The sequence below is a fragment of the Hyalella azteca genome, unplaced genomic scaffold (genome assembly GCF_000764305.2).
Source record: "Hyalella azteca isolate HAZT.00-mixed unplaced genomic scaffold, Hazt_2.0.2 contig10177, whole genome shotgun sequence".
NCBI lineage: Eukaryota > Metazoa > Arthropoda > Malacostraca > Amphipoda > Hyalellidae > Hyalella > Hyalella azteca.
The window spans coordinates 148-17,015 of record NW_025940223.1 but is presented as its reverse complement, the minus strand read 5'-3'; the positions used below and the strand labels follow the sequence as shown (position 1 = coordinate 17,015).

The window sequence follows — 16,868 nt, the reverse complement described above, 5'->3', positions numbered from 1 at the left end:
TAACACATGGAGTCATACAGAAGCTGAGTGATTCATCTGAATAAGTTGCTAAATTTTCTACACGTTGCTTGAGAACCACGTATGTTTAAGAACCAAGTATGTTTGAGAACCACGCATGTTTGAGAAGCACTTATGTTTAAGAACCACGTGTGTTTGAGAACCACGTTCTTAACATGCGCGATTCTCTCGTATATTTGAACTTCAAACTCTCTGAACTTTATTTTAAATTTTCCTCTCAAGCTCTTCTTCCAATAATACATATGAAATTTATCATCTACTTCGGATTTATTGTTTATTTTTGTGTCTGGAGTCTTCAATGCTGGAAAGCTCAACTTTCTATCATAATCAAGTTATGCACGTTGAATTAATGAATTAAATTTATCAAGTTATATACGTTAACTTTATAAATTAAATTATTCAAGTTATACACGTTGAATTAATGAATTAAATTAGTCAAGTTATACACGTTAAATTAATGAATTAAATTAGTCAAGTTATACACGATGAATTGATGAATTTAATTAGTCAAGTTATACACGTTGAAATGATGAATTAAATTAATCAAGTTATTATCGCTGAATTAAAGAATTGAATATATAAAGTTATTCAAGTTATACGCGTCGAATTATTAAATTTAATTTATAAAGTTATACACTTTGAATTGAGTTATACACGTGAAATTAATTAATTTAGTTGATCAAGTTATACACGCCGAATTGATGAATTAAAAATATCAAGTTATGAACATTGATTTAATGAATTAAGTTAATCAAGTTGAACACGTTGAATCGATGTTAAAGCATATTGATAAATTCTGCCGCCGTTTAGTCGTCAACAAGCTGTGTATTAACAAACATAAATGTGAGATTTGTAGTTATTTGTATATTGTATTCCCACATTACGATAAAAAACCTGGCTTATCGTTCAAATCTACGGATGGATAATTTATGAAGTTTTGGAATCTCAAAATCAAAATTTTCAAATCATATTCCTGATGTAATATTCACTAATTATAATATAACATACAAACGCGTTTAGTTTATAGGTGAAAAAAGACCCTCAATCAAGCGTTTGCAGACGCTTAATTATTTTGATTATAATATTTTAATATGAAATGAATTGTATATTAACATTTTTTAAATAACATTACATTTATATTATTGTGTAATATTTTATTAATTATTATTATATTTAAATAAAACGATCATGCAATTTCAATGCCAAGTTGAACTATTGCTGCAAACAAAAGATGGCGGAGAAAAATTATTACCAGCAATAAATCCTAAATCATATTGCAAAATTAAACTTATCAAAAATTATTTAATTCCATGAAAAAAACCGTAAGAAAATACGGATTACTTTTTAATTATGCATCTCCTTTCACGAGGCCTCAAGTATCCAGCAACGATATATAAATTTAAGCTTAAGGTTATAAGTTACGCGGTCCTGATAAAATTAGGATCGAGGATACGGGCTTTAAACTACCCATACATATTTTATTTAAAAACACATACATATTTTATTTGAAATACTCATGCATATTTTACGAGTGCCTGGCTTCGAACACGCCAATGCAAGCCCACTCTCATATATGTAGAGGAATATCTGCACTAACATAACTTAGAGCACCGCTGTCTGAAAATCAATATAACTTTCCACTCATTCACCTTTTTTAGTGACCTTTGTAAATCACTGCTGCGTCCGCTCTCTGCTCGTGCGATGATTAAGAAGGTGTGTCACTATTTGGACAATACAAGCCATTTATTTTTTGAGTGTATACGCAAACTTTTTTCAGAAAGAAAGTGCGTCACTATTTGGACAATATAAGCCATTCATTTTTTGAGTGTGTACGTAAATTGTTTTTCAGAAAGAAGGCGTGTCACTTTTTGGACAATATAAACCATTCATTTTTTTACTATATAAGCAAATTGTTTTTCAGACAGAAGGTGTGTCACTATTTGGACAATATTTCATTATTTTTTTCATTATTTCATTCATTCATTATTCATTTCATTCATTTTTTTCAGTATATACGCAAATTATTTCCAGACTGTGCTGCTGACATCATCGGTGTTCGGGGGTGAAGCTCCCCCCTCCCTCAGCCTGCAAGTGTACGTGCGGGTCGTGGGTGTCATGGGGCTGGTGGTGACCCGTGGCTTCGTGGGGAGGTGGGGTGCCCACACCTCCTGCGCCCTGGACCTGTGGGATGTGGGGGATATTGTCCTCCCCCACGGCCCCATCCCTAGAGCCCCCACGGAGGCCTACACGCATGTTTTTGCAGGTGAATTCTAACATTTTTTAAAGATGAATTCTAATATTTTTGCAGTTTTTTTGCAGATCGTTTTTCCTGACATTTTTTGCACAGATTTTGCAAGTGAATTCTAATATTTTTTCTGGCGTCTGAACTGAGTTAGTGACATTAAATAGTGTAAATTTATAATAATTTTACTAAATATGAGACAAATTTTCTTGAAATTTTCCGGCGTTTGAACCAACCCTCCAGCCAAATGGCACTAAAATAACGTCAACAACGAAATATTTTCGTTAAAACAACGTTGAAAACGAGTTATTTTCGTTGAAAAAGCGTTGATTACGAGTTATTTTTGTTAAAACACCGTTGATTACGAGTTATTTTCGTTGAAACAACGTTGATTACGAGTTATTTTCGTTGAAACAATGTTGATTACGAATTTTTTCTTTGAAACAACATTGATTTCGAGTTATTTTCTTTAAAACAATGTTCAATCAACGTCATTTTAACATCAGATGTCTGGTGGGAAGAGCTTGACATTAGGAATCGTCTTGGAAAATTGACTAGAATATTATTCTAATTTAAGTCGCTTCGTTGAAATTGCGCTCATTTATTGGTTGTGTCTGAATCCAGGAATCAATTTTATAAATGGAAGTTAGTTTCCAATTATTGTAAATCTATTCGTCTAGCCGAAACAATTAGTTCTTCAATTAAAAAATTAAATACGAACATGCAAAACGTCGAAAATTTGGACCAGAGGAGTTAGATTTGGTTAGAATTGTATTAAATTTAATACAATTCTAATTTGGTTAGAATTGTATTAAGGAAGTATAACTGATGCTCGAGGTTGATGTTTTTGAAGTGTAATTTTCGTTTAAATTATCTGTCATTCTTTGTTTATAGAAAATTTGATGCCTTATTTTCTTATTCAAACTTGGACTTCAGAATTCTTCTCCCACACTTGATCCAAAAAGAAGGATCAATGGTGGGTGTTGGTTCCGAATTTTCGAAAATTTTACATCGCACATGATTTTAAATTAATAAACCATCGTAGAAATTACACACAGTGACCAGAACTAACTAAGACAAGACACTATAGGCAAGATTTGCGTTCATAAAAATGATGGTAATAAACAAACGATTTAACACTGTTTAATCAAGCTGAAAGAATCATTCTGAATGACGCATGGTGACAATAATACTGTTGAAAGTGCATTTCAAGAGTTAGATTAATACATTAAACTTTACTGTGAGCCCTGTGTCGTAGTATGCTGCTAACAATCTAGTTCTAGACAATTAAAATAAATTCACTGATGCTCTCTGACTCATAGAGGTTCTAAATATCTCTATGACCCTTCGAGTGGGCTAATTAGTAGTATACACTTTTAAGGCTGAATGCATCCATAAAAGAAAAACCTCGAGTATTCAGAATCCGTTGCGATCTCTCCGAGTACGCATAAGAAGCTCGGAGGCGAAGTGGAATTCAGCGCTGAACTGAAGAATGAAGGCATAACTCTTCATGAATGCTATGGGCTGACAAATTTCATAAATTAACAATTATATTAAATTTCATTATGTATTCAATTTCAATTTGTTCTTTCAATTATATATAGTATATTCAAGTTCCAATTTGAACGGCAACGGAAATGAACACGGCAATACAGCTAATAACCTCGAAACCTAACCGACATAGCAGGAGCTGGCTAATAATAAATAGGAGGCGGGCGCTATAAGCCGGGTAGGCAGCATGTAAATCCACTGTACGACGTACACACAGGAAGCATAATTATACTGAAAGTGATAATGCAGCTATTAGAACTCGTCACAGAGTGAGAACTGAATAATTGAATATGACAAGCCAATATGCGCAATTAATAACTAAGAGTATTTTAATGATAAATTGCACAAATACACACATAAAATATGGATTAGGTGGCATTCAGATGTGGCGTAATGGCCTTATAGCGACGTTTTAGTTAAGGTTAAATTAATAAATTAAGGTCGGCCCAACCTCGAGAGGGTTGTTAGTAAGAGAGCCAACAGATGCACTTATTACAAACTTAAGAGAATACGATGAACCAAATATTCACATTGTAATGGACGGAATAGGCAGCTGGTACATGTATCAGGTAGCTGGTACAAATCTTACCGTGTGGTAAGATTTGTAATGAATAAATTAACGCGTTCACGTAATAATATGTTGGGCCGGACCAAGAGGTGAAAATTGCATGCATTAAGTAATTATTAGGGGCCCTTTACATGCGTAAAATTCAATGGGGTTAGCAGAAAGCTATTACAAAGAGAATAGTCATCACCAATGTTTTCAAAGCCACCAACTTGCCTCTTACGCGTTTTTTTTCTAATGTCAACTACCTTGACCTACACTTAATCTATGTGGTCACTAATACATGAACATGGAACAATTTCTTATAATCGAGCTAATAAGCGTCGACTTCGCCTACTAACACGAGACAAACGACAAGCGTAGAAACAATAATGACGTAATTAGATAATAAATTTTAACAGTACCTAGGCCTGGCAAGAACTAGTGACAAGAAGGGCGCATCTTCAGCCCGAGCTTTATCTTATCTAGATAAAGTTATAATAGTTGACTTGATAACTACATAAACTTTAAATGTATCAGGAATTTCAGCTTCATAATAGATGTTTCGAATGGCCTTAATAAGTTTTGTGAATGAACATGAGTTTTAATTTCTGTTCGGAATTTTCTGAAAGTTGCATAGTTCATTTTATAATGGTTTACTGATCATGCAACCTTGAAATTTATTAGCTCATCCAACTTTTATCAAGACAAAGTACTTAACTTCACGACAAAGGATTTTGTGCTTCAGTTGTGCATAGCCCGCGATAAAACTGCCCAGAAAAAATTGAATATTANTGACAAAGTACTTAACTTCACGACAAAGGATTTTGTGCTTCAGTTGTGCATAGCCCGCGATAAAACTGCCCAGAAAAAATTGAATATTAAAATTTTCGTACCATGTTCTAACCACTTTAATATGCGTGTAATACTATAATTATATATTTAAATATTAGACTTCTAGAATTGATTTGTCGGGAGTTAATGTATGTATATATGTTCTTTCAAGTACAACTCTTAATACAATAAAAAAGGAAGTTTACTATCGAAAAAGTGGTTATTTCAAAATCTATTTCCATATTTTAGTCAAACGCCAATGGGGGTAACGATGTCGATTATTGTGGGTTATTGCAGAACGCAGAAGATCTGACAGCTCGAAGATTTAGAAGTCGAATTTCCCTAAACAATCTATACAGAGCTATCGACTGCGAACTATCGACTGTGGGTTTATCGTAGCAGATCGAAGTAAATGAGAGTAGACAACTCTTCAGATCAAACCGAAAAATTCATACGCAAACGGTCGGTTGGCTATTCATTTTTCTTGGAATAATAAATCGGAAATAGATTTACATTTTATTTCATGATGAACGGTATTCATGGTTGTGTGATGAGCAATTGATTCTATGTCAATTAGATATTACTCGTTATTGACGCACTTTAAAAATAATTAATAGACCTTAAATCATTCTCATCAACTTCACTTTTTAGTTTTATCAAGTCCCCATTTGCAATGTTATTGTTTATTATTTTCCGCTTCCAGATTTTTAAATCACGTTATAATTTGATTTTTGATTAGATCATTCGGGACGAATTATTAATCAGATGACATTTTCACATCAACTCAGAAGACACGCTGATTTAGTTCTTCACCATAAGCGCAAATGACTTCATGCGCACAAGACATTTATAAACGCATATCGTTTTAGCTTGAGCTTTTGAATGATAATTACAATCAGTCCTCCGTGTGGCAACATCTCACCGTTAGTAGTATCTTGCACTCTGAGCAATTGATCTAAGCCTGCAAGCCGGTCGTTAGTTTTCGCTAAATACTTCAGCATGCTGTGAAAGCTTTTACTCCTAAAATAAATACGACATAAAATTCGATCACACGATTAATTGAAAAAATTATCTTAATTCGTTGGATAAACTGAGACAAAGAGTTAACTTGGCCAGCGGCCCAGCATTTCGAACTTGTCACTCAACCTAAGATGTGGCAGACAGCAGTCTGTCGGCTGGCAGCCATTTAATTTCAATAACGGTGGAATTAAGGGACTCGTTCATTGCTGTGAAGGAGTCGGTTCTATTGTGGCATACTGACATGTGCCTTACTTTGAATTTAGTGATGTTTCAAGTACTTGATATGATTAAATTACCAGTTTTAGTAATTTAATTAAAATCTGTTAGCTTATTACGTATACTGTGGGTTAAACACACACAAACACACATAAACTCATACTCACATAAACATAGCATAGCATGAATCGACGCAGATGATTAGGCCGACGAGGGCCTGTCGTCGAGTCTCGTCGTCTTGCATCAAACACAAACTGCTACAAAAATGGCCACATGGCCACGTCAAGTCCAAAAATGTTGGCAACGTGCGCTCCCTAAGAGCGCCCAGTCCGATTGTCCAGCGGTCACATTCTGATGGGAGGTTCTTCCACACTGTACATATAAATACGCATAACCGAGTCAAATCAATTCTTGAAGGCGTTCAACGTAGTCGCCTCGGCCATCTCCGTTGACAGTTCGTTCCACCGATCAACCACGCCATGAGAAAAGAAGTGCCTCCTCGCAGTAGTATTACACCCTAGTTTCTTTATTTTAAACTGATGGCCCCTGGTGATCCCCTCAGTGTCTAGCGCGAATAAATTCTCATTCCGGTAATAGCCATGAGTGTATTTGTAAGTTTCTATAAGGTCGCCACGAGTTCTCCTATATGCCATACTAGGAATGTCCATCCTCTCCAGGCGTTGCTCATAAGCCACATCCTTAAATCCTGGGACGACTCGAGTTGCTCTCCTCAAAACTCCTTCAGACTCCAAATACTCTAGACCTAGTGTTTACGAGTGAAGAATCAATGGTAGAAGAGCTTCGCCACGAGGCTCCGTTAGGCAAAAATCACCACCAGTCATTGTTTTTCAGTATTAAGTGCTATACAGAAAAGACGCCTCGGAAGCGTGAACGTTTCAACTTTGCTAAAGGCGACTATGTTAAATTTCGCGAATCAGTGAGTGCAGTGAACATTTCGGACTGTATCATGAACATGAATGTGGCGGAGTCTTGGTCATTCATCAAGAACATAGTTATTATGTCTGCAGTTGATGCGTGTGTACCTAAGATAAAGCTCGGTGGATTCAGAAAAACACAGTGGATAAACAATACGGTTAAAGCTAAGCTAAAAGCAAAAAAGGTAGCATACAAGCGTTATTTACGAACTCGTAGCGGTGCTGAGTATAACCTGTATGCAAGAGCTCGAAATCAAGCTAAAAAAGCTTGTCGCACAGCAGTCAAAATTTTTGAAAAAGACGTCGCCAAAAACTCGAAAAAGAACCCGAAAACCTTCTTCTTGTATGCTAGTTCGAAGTGTAAGACAAGGGATGGTATTGCTGATTTGAATGTAAATCAACGGAAGATATCTTCTGACGAGGGCAAGGCCAATGTTCTAAATCAGTTCTTCAGCAGCGTATTCACAGATGAGGACTTGAACAGTATTCCAGCTATTGAGGAGCGACCAGTGGACTCGAAGTTAACTAGTTTCGACATACATGAAGAGGAGGTTCTCAAGCGCCTGGTCTCCCTGAATCCCAACAAGTCATCTGGATCAGACGGTTTCCACCCTAGATTGCTCNATACTATACTATACTATACTATACTATACTATACTATACTATACTATACTATACTATACTATACTATACTATACTATACTATACTATACTATACTATACTATTCTATACTATACTATACATATACTATACTATACTATACTATAATATACTATACTTTACTTTACTATACTTTACTATACTATATTATATCGGAAGTTCGGAGAGCTCCTTAAGCTAATGAAATACAAAATAAATTTAATCAATATTATTTTAGTTAGGTATATTCTGTAAGCTTATAGTTACAGGTATTAATTCGTATTGTATATACGAAATAACTTAAAGAAGTGCAACAAATAAATTAACCTCCGTGCACTTCCATATATTTTGCTTCAAGTGTAAGTTAAGTTGGTCGTCCGTAAAACGAATTAAAATTCAAAGATATATTTATTCAACCAAAAAATCTTGTAATTTCATAGTTCGCAAATAATAATCAAATTTTCATTCGTTGCGTAATCGTGATACGTATGTTCCGTGATAACTTCATCGCAAAGGACTCTTGAATTTTATATAGTTTACAGAAATGGCTTCCAGCAATCCTTACAAACCTGTCCGCGATGAACCTCATCAGTTGCCAGAGGAAGATGAGCTGATGGCTGAGGAGAGAGCTGAGTTGTTAGTTCAGTTGGAAAGTGGAAAAGCTCGACTGGATGCAGAGCGTTCACGTCTCAATGAACAGCATGAGCAGGTGAGATCCGACGCTCGAGTGTTGTTGGCCCAAAGGGTTTGAGTGAACTTACAAGAGAAGGAACTTCAAAGCGAGATCCTCGAAATGCTGATGGTTGAGCCCGAGCTGCAGGACGAGTACATCGTGAGGCTAGCGTTGAGGGCAGGGTGGCCCAGTGGTTAAAGTTCAGAGTACCAAGATTGACGCACTAGAGAGGCGCGGGTTCGATCCCAGCTCTGTGCGACAGTTTCTGGTCAGAATCGGCAAGGAGGCCGGGCGGTTAAGCACAGCAGAATTGTAGCAGTGAGTTGTGAGTTCGAGACCTCAAAATGCTGTGAATGTTCTGCTATGTTAAGAATCGGCGACAGGCCTACGGCCTAATAAACGCTGAAACCGATATTATTATTTATATTATTATAGCGTGCGATCTGGTGTCGCGGCGGCAAGATGTCAGCGTCAGCTAGAAGATGTCAGCGTCCAGCAAGTAGATGACCAGCCCCCATCAAGAAGATATCAGCAATCAGCAAGGAAATGCCAGCACCCAGCCAGTAGATGCCCAGCCCTCACCAAGGAGATGCCAGTTCCCAGCAAGGGGAAGAGTTAGGGAGCGGGGTAGATGAACGGATTTCCTTCGGGGAAGCTAGCCTCGCCCGGACTCACGGGCAGTCTATGGCAGCCAAAGCAGTGGCTAGAACAGCTTTACATTACCTTCCAAGAGTGTCATCCCTCTATTGGGAATGTAGTTTGAAGATTCAAGAAATCAAGAGGAATCAGGCCGAACTGTAAAATTCTTTACTGGAAATGTCTTCCACCGAGGGAGGCGATGACAAAAAGAAACTTGCTCGGCTAGACCACACTGACGTGGACCAACGCGGGGCAGAGGATGAAGGAAAGTCGTCGCATTCACGCTAATTGCACCTCCATATAGAACGGATAAATCAATGCAATGCTGACATACCCTGCGTTACGGATCTGGGATCCGAGGGCGATTTGACCTGCCTTTCGACGACTTGTATGGAGACGGAGGACGACGAAGGTGGAGCATCAGCTTGACCATGGACTGAGAAGTCCTAAACTCATCATAAGGTCACAAGGTCATATATATATATGTATAAGGATCGTAGAGAACAAGCCCTATCAGCTGCTCGAGCTGCATTACGTAGGGTCGCTGGAGCCGCGATGCGATACCAATACGGCCACCGGGAGCAGCTTGAGCTTGCGCTGAACAACCTCAGCTGCTGAACGAGATGAATGAGATGATATTTGTGGAGCATCATCGGCAAAGAGGACAGGCGATGATGGACAGAACAGATGAAAATAGTACATGAAGAGTATCATCGGTTGAGGGGAAGTGGTAATTATGGACAGAGCAGATGGAGACGTTGCATGAAGAGTATCATCGGCTGAGAGCACAAGCGATGATGGACAGGGCTGATGGAGATGCTGTATGAATGTATCATCTTGTATAGATGTATACATGGGGAAATGTATATATGACAGAGCTGATGGAGACTGAGAGCACAGAGTATATATGGACTGAGTATCATCGGCTAGGAGGACAAGCAATGATCAGCAGCAGGGACGAGGGCGAAGACCAAGTTCCTATAGGCCGGCTTGGATGCACCATTGTTTTTGTAAGTATTTCATATAATTTTTTGGCGTAAGTATTTTATGTACCCCTGTATTTGTGTGTACTCTATGTTCCCTTGTAATTGTAAGTACTTCATGGATCACTGTATTTGAAAGTTTGTTCAATGCAGCTGCTATAGAGGAGCTACGCGGTTGCTGTAGACGAGCTATTTCTTCTTTCAATGTTCACACTTGTAAAAATTGTGATAGATCTCGAGAACATTTTTTTTATTTCATATTATTTTTTAAAAATAATTATTACTTATAATTTTTTTTGGCTGCGAAACTCTCAAGGATCAAATTATTTGAAATATTAACAAATAATCAATGTAATTAACGAAGCATCTGTTTGCAGCGCATCCAATTACAGGTGCTGCGATGCAGATTACAGCTGCTGCAGCTGCATCCGTTCATAGATAAGAATGTCTAAGGACTTTACGGCTGCACGATGTGGCAGTATTTCACTTAAGGCTGTAGAAGCTACTTGTATTTATCTTCATTTCTTTAAAGCACTTTTTGAAATTTTTTCTAAATATAATTAATAGTCTTTAAAAATTTCATCATTCATCCAAGTGATAGAAAATATAGCACTGATCTGATGATGTCTTTCGATAATTAACTGAAAAGTCATAAATGGCATAAATATCATTACACTATATGCGAGTGACTTCAAATTTCGAGAAAAATATATTTGAAGAATCATTCATTCTCAAAGATTTAAAAAAAAGTGAATAGATCCATAACCGAATTCGATTGTTTGCATAAACATGGGCTGTGCAAAATAACGTCTAGTCCTGTTGATAATCTTATAGGTTGTATTTGTTAATGATATTAAACGAAAGCATTTACAAATTCATGAATATCTTACAATAATCAACTTATTCGGTTTGCAATAACATATTAAATTTAATTATTAACACCCAATGAATGAAGAAGCAGTTGAAATTAACCCAAAAATATTTTCACCACAGCATTTTATTATTTCAGTGGGCCAGCAAAATTGGACAAGTTTCGTAAGTGAAAGTTCTATATTTCTCCATCTAGATCAATACCATTAAGAAATATTTTTGACTTTCTGTTGTTGTTGTTGTTGTAAATTTTTGAAGAATTTGAATCAAAATGGCGAAGGAAATTAATTGGATTGGTTTTTTCGTGCTGCTGAAGTTTGTTTTTGCCGTCGCGGGAAATGCTGAAACCGTGGACGATTCAGCGGTTTCAGTGCTGCTGAAAAGTCGGATTTCAAGTTTCGTCGATGACGTCAAACCTCGCGCGAAACCAGATCTGTTTCAAGGGAAGGTTTCTGGTTTTAAAAATAACATAAATTCAGACTTCAACAAACAAAAAATTCGTTATGAGCGACGAGCCGAAATTGAAGAAAAAATTCCCGTCGGAAATTCGCGAGGAAATCGCATTAGACGCCAAGTGAATGGCAGCGAGCCAATGGCAGCGCTGGAGTGTGGCAGGACTTGCCACTGCTACAGGATAAACAAGACCATTTATGAAGAGGAATATCGCGTCATCTGCAACAACACCGCTCGCCAGGTATGAAAAATCGGGAAAATTTTGACGGGTAATTTAAATAATTATCATTTGATGAATAATTAAGGTTAGGTTAGGTGAGGATAGGTTAGGTTAGGTTTTGGCGAGAAATTTTTAGAAATTTTGACTGAAAATTTAAATAATAATTCGATTAAAAATAATTGTAATTAATCATTAATTATGTGAGGTTTTATGGTGCATGTGATGCATATATAATAAAGTAATATTATTCAAGATGAAAAACGTCACGTTTTGATTTGAAATTGAGTTCAAGATCAAGATATGATAATTGATGAGACGCGTGGTGTATGTAAATCATAATAAATTAATTAGGGACGAAAACGCATCAAGTTTTTATTAAACATTCAAGCTAAGATAACACAATGTATGATAAACGTCGTCATTCAGGTAACACATGGAGTCATGCAGAAGCTGAGTGATTCAGCTGAGTGATTCAGCTGAATGAGTTACTAAATTTTCTACACGTTGTTTGAGAACCACGTATGTTTAAGAACCACGTATGTTTGAGAACCACGTATGTTTGAGAACCAAGTATTTATGAGAACCACGCATGTTTGAGAAGCACTTATGTTTAAGAACCACGTGTGTTTGAGAACCACGTTCTCAACATGCGCGATTCTCTCGTATATTTGAACTTCAAACTCTCTGAACTTTATTTTGAAATTTCTATCAAATTTTCTTCTAGTAATACATATGAAATTTATCATCTCTCTCGGAATAATCATTTCTTTTTGTGTCTCAAGTCTTCAATGCTGGAATGTGCAACGTTCTATCAAGCTATACACGTTGAATTGATGAATTTAATTAGTCAAGTTATACACGTTGAATTGATGAATTTAATTAGTCTAGTTATACACGTTGAATTTGACGAATCAAATTAATCAAGTCATACACGTTGAAATAATTAATTAATTTTAAAAAGTTATACACGTTGAATTAATCAATTAAATTGATAAAGTTATACACGTTGAACTATTGAAATAGTTTAATCAAGTTATACACGATGAATTAATGAATTGAATAATCCAAGTTATACACGTTGAATTAATTAATTAAATTTATCAAGTTATTTACGTTGAATAAATGAAGTAATTTAATCAAGGTATACGCGTTGAACTGATTTTAAAGCATATTGACAAATTATACAGCTATGCTTTATCAATTCAGCCACCGTTTACTCTCCAGCAAGCTGTGTATTCACACGCATAAATGTGGGATTTGTAGTAATGTTGTAGCGGGAGAACTAAGCTCCATACACAATGTTACTGGGTCTCTGCAAGCGGGCCCTAACGTAGGAAGATGAATCCAAATGGATCAGCAAACTTTCACAGGTCCTCAAGGTATATTTAAAATTCACGGAAAACCGGCATCCATGACACAGGACTATCACTGAATGCATATAGGTTTAAAAATACAGACATTATATGGACATTAATTACAGATATTTACAGTCATTACAAAGTGTGGTGAGTCGGGTAAAGGTAGGCTGCCTATTAGCAATCTGCTGTTTCCCTAGACAACTATCTACGCATACTTTTTCTCGTCGGTCTTCGTTAGAGAGGTGCGGCGGCTGAAGAAAACTAATAGCGCGGCCAAAGCTGGCCCGCTATAATGTGTACATTGTATTCCCACATTACGATAATAAAACCTGGCTTTTCCTTCAAATCTCAGGATAAATCATTTATAAAATTTTGGAATCCTAAGATAATATTTATCAAATCAAATTTCCTTATGTAATATTCACTAATTATAATATAACATACAAACGCGTTTAGTTTATAAGTGAAAAAAAGACCCTCAATCAAGCGTTTGCAGAAGCTTAATTATGTTGATTATAATATTTTAATATGAAATGAATTGTATATTATCATTTTTAATAGCATTATATGTATATTATTGTGTAATATTTATTAATTATTTTAATATTTAACTAAAACGATCATGCAATTTCAATGCCGAGCATAAGTATAGCNATCCGTTCCCTCAACCTAAACATATTTATTTCCAAGTTATTCTCTCAATCGATCTCTGTTTCTCAAATTTTCCATACCTATAACCCTGTCTCTTATACACATCTAGATGTGTATAAGAGACAGGGGCAATACAAGCCCACTCTCATACGGAAAGGGGGCAATACAAGCCCACTCTCATACGGAAAGGGGGCAATACAAGCCCACTCTCATACGGAAAGAGGGCAATACAAGCCCACTCTCATACGGAAAGGGGGTAATGCAATCCCACTCTCATACGGAGAGTGGGCAATGCAGGCCAACTCTTATATGTAGAGTGGGCGATGCAAGCCCACTCCTCACATAACTTAGAGCACCGCTGTCAAAAAATCGATATAATTTTCCACTCATTCACCTTTTTTTTGCTAATTGTAACCCACTGCTGCGTCCGCTCACTGCTCGTTCCATGATCAAGAAAGTGTGTCACTATTTGGACAATATAAGCCATTTATTTTTTTGAGTGTATAGGCAAACTTTTTTCAGAAGGAAAGTGTGTCACTAATTGGACAATATAAATCATTAATTTTTTTGAGTGTATACGCAATTTTTTTTAAAAAGAAGGCGTGTCACTATTTGGACAATATAAGCTATTCATTTTTTTGACTTTGTACGTAAATTATTTTTCAGAACGAAGGCGCGTCACTTTTTGGACAATATAAACCATTCATTTTTTTTACTATATAAGCAAATTGTTTTTCAGACAGAAGGTGTGTCACTATTTGGTCAATATTTCATTATTTCATTCATTCATTATTCATTTCATTCATTTTTTTCAGTATATACGCAAATTTTTTCCAGACTGTGCTGCTGACGTCATCGGTGTTCGGGGGTGAAGCTCCCCCCTCCCTCAGCCTGCAAGTGTACGTGCGGGTCGTGGGTGTCACGGGGCTGGTGGTGACCCGTGGCTTCGTGGGGAGGTGGGGTGCCCACACCTCCTGCGCCCTGGACCTGTGGGATGTGGGGGATATTGTCCTCCCCCACGGCCCCATCCCTAGAGCCCCCACGGAGGCCTACACGCATGTTTTTGCAGGTTAATTTTAACATTTTTTTAAGATGAATTCTAAAATTTTTTCTGCAGTTTTTTTGCAGATAGTTTTCACTAACATTTTTTGCACAGTTTTTGCAGGTGAATTCTAATATTTTTTAAAGATGAATTCTAATACTTTTTGCAGTTTTTTGCAGATCGTTTTCCCTAACATTTTTTTATTTTTTATTTGCACAGATTTTACAGGTGAATTCTAACAGTTTTCTAGCGTCTGAACTGAGATAGTGACATTAAATAGTGTAAATTTTTAATAATTGTGTTATAATATGATACAAATTTACCTATAATTTTCCGGCGTTTGAACCAAACCTCGAGGCAAATGGCATTAAAGCAACGTCAGTAACGAAGTATTTTCGGTGAAACAACGTTGATTACGAGTTATTTTCGTTTAAACAATGTTTATTACGAGTTATTTTCGTTTAAACAATGTTTATTGCGAGTTACTCTCGTTGAAACAACGTTGGTTACGAGTAATTTCCGTTGAAACAACATTGATTGCGAGTTATTTTCGTTGATGCAACGTTGATTACGAGTTATTATCGTCGAAATAACGTTGACTACGAGTTATTTTCGTTGAAACAATGTTGATTACGTGTTATTTTCGTTTAAACAACGTTGATTGCGAGTTACTCTCGTTGAAACAACGTTGGTTACGAGTAATTTCTCGTTGAAACAATGTTGATTACGTGTTATTTTCGTTTAAACAACGTTGATTGCGAGTTATTATCGTCGAAATAACGTTGACTACGAGTTATTTTCTTTGAAACAACGTTGATTACTGCTCTAGAATATTATTTAAATTTAAGTCATTTCGTTGAACTTAATTGCGCTCATTTATTGGTCGTGCCTGAATCCAAGAATCAATTTTATAAATGGATATTAGTTTTAAATTATTGTAAATCCTTTCGTCAAGTTGAGACAATCAGTTCTTCAATTAAAAATATTATATGCGAACTTGCATAACGTCGAAAAGTTGGACCAGAGGAATGATTTTTGAACATGCGTAGCTACCCATAGCTATCATTGCACATACATCAATTGATCATGGAATAAATTCTTATTCGAATTGTATTCAAGAAGAATGACTGCTGCTTGAGGTTGATGTTTTTGAAGTGTAATTTTCAGTTTAAATTATCTGTCACTGTTTGTTTATAGAAAATTTGATGCCACATTTTCTTATTCAAACTAGGTCTTCAGAATTATTCTCCCATTTTCGATCCCAAAAGAAAGATCAATGGCGGGTGTTGGTTTCAAATTTTCGAAAATTTTACATCGTAAATGATTTGAAATTAACCATTGTAGAAAAAACACACTACGACAAGAACTCCGGTAAGATTTGCGTACATAAAAATGGTGGAAATAAATAGATGATTTTACACTGTTTACTCGAACTGAAAGAATCATTCTAGATGCCACATGGTGGCAATAATACTGTTGAAAGTGCATTTCAAGAGTTAGATTAATACATTAAACTTTACATCAGCTGATCATGATAATTCTCATTGTTCAGGTTTAGGAATCANTCTAGATGTGTATAAGAGACAGGGTGTTAGCGGCGCTTTTGGTTTTTAGGAAGAAGCAGGAGGGGCGTCGGAAGAGGGAGCTGGAAAGAGACAGAAAACCTTCGCTTATGTACATGCCGGGATCGTCAGTTTATGGTAACGATACATGGCCCATACCCTCAACCAACACATATTCTCTCACTTAGGTATACCTTCAACCAACACATATTCCCTCACTTAGGTATACCTTCAAACAACACATATTCCCTCACTAAGGTATACCTTCAAACAACACACATTCTCTCACTTAGGTATACCTTCACCAACACATACTCTCTCACTTAGGTATACCTCTAACAACACATATTCCTAAACTTAGGTATAACCTCAACTAACATTCATTCTCTCACCTATTAGATCTATCAATCGACACCT

General features: G+C 36.3%; 1 protein-coding gene across 1 annotated transcript; it reads left to right on the top strand.

Moving 5' to 3' along the window:
* Nucleotides 1–11,297: 11,297 nt before the first annotated feature.
* On the top strand, nucleotides 11,298–16,503 carry LOC108676125. Its single transcript, XM_018164166.2, has 3 exons — nucleotides 11,298–11,859; nucleotides 14,685–14,916; nucleotides 16,442–16,503. The coding sequence occupies exons 1-3, from the start codon at nucleotides 11,437–11,439 to the stop codon at nucleotides 16,501–16,503; spliced, it is 717 nt and encodes a 238-aa protein (XP_018019655.1). The 5' UTR covers nucleotides 11,298–11,436.
* The last annotated feature ends 365 nt before the right edge of the window (nucleotides 16,504–16,868 follow it).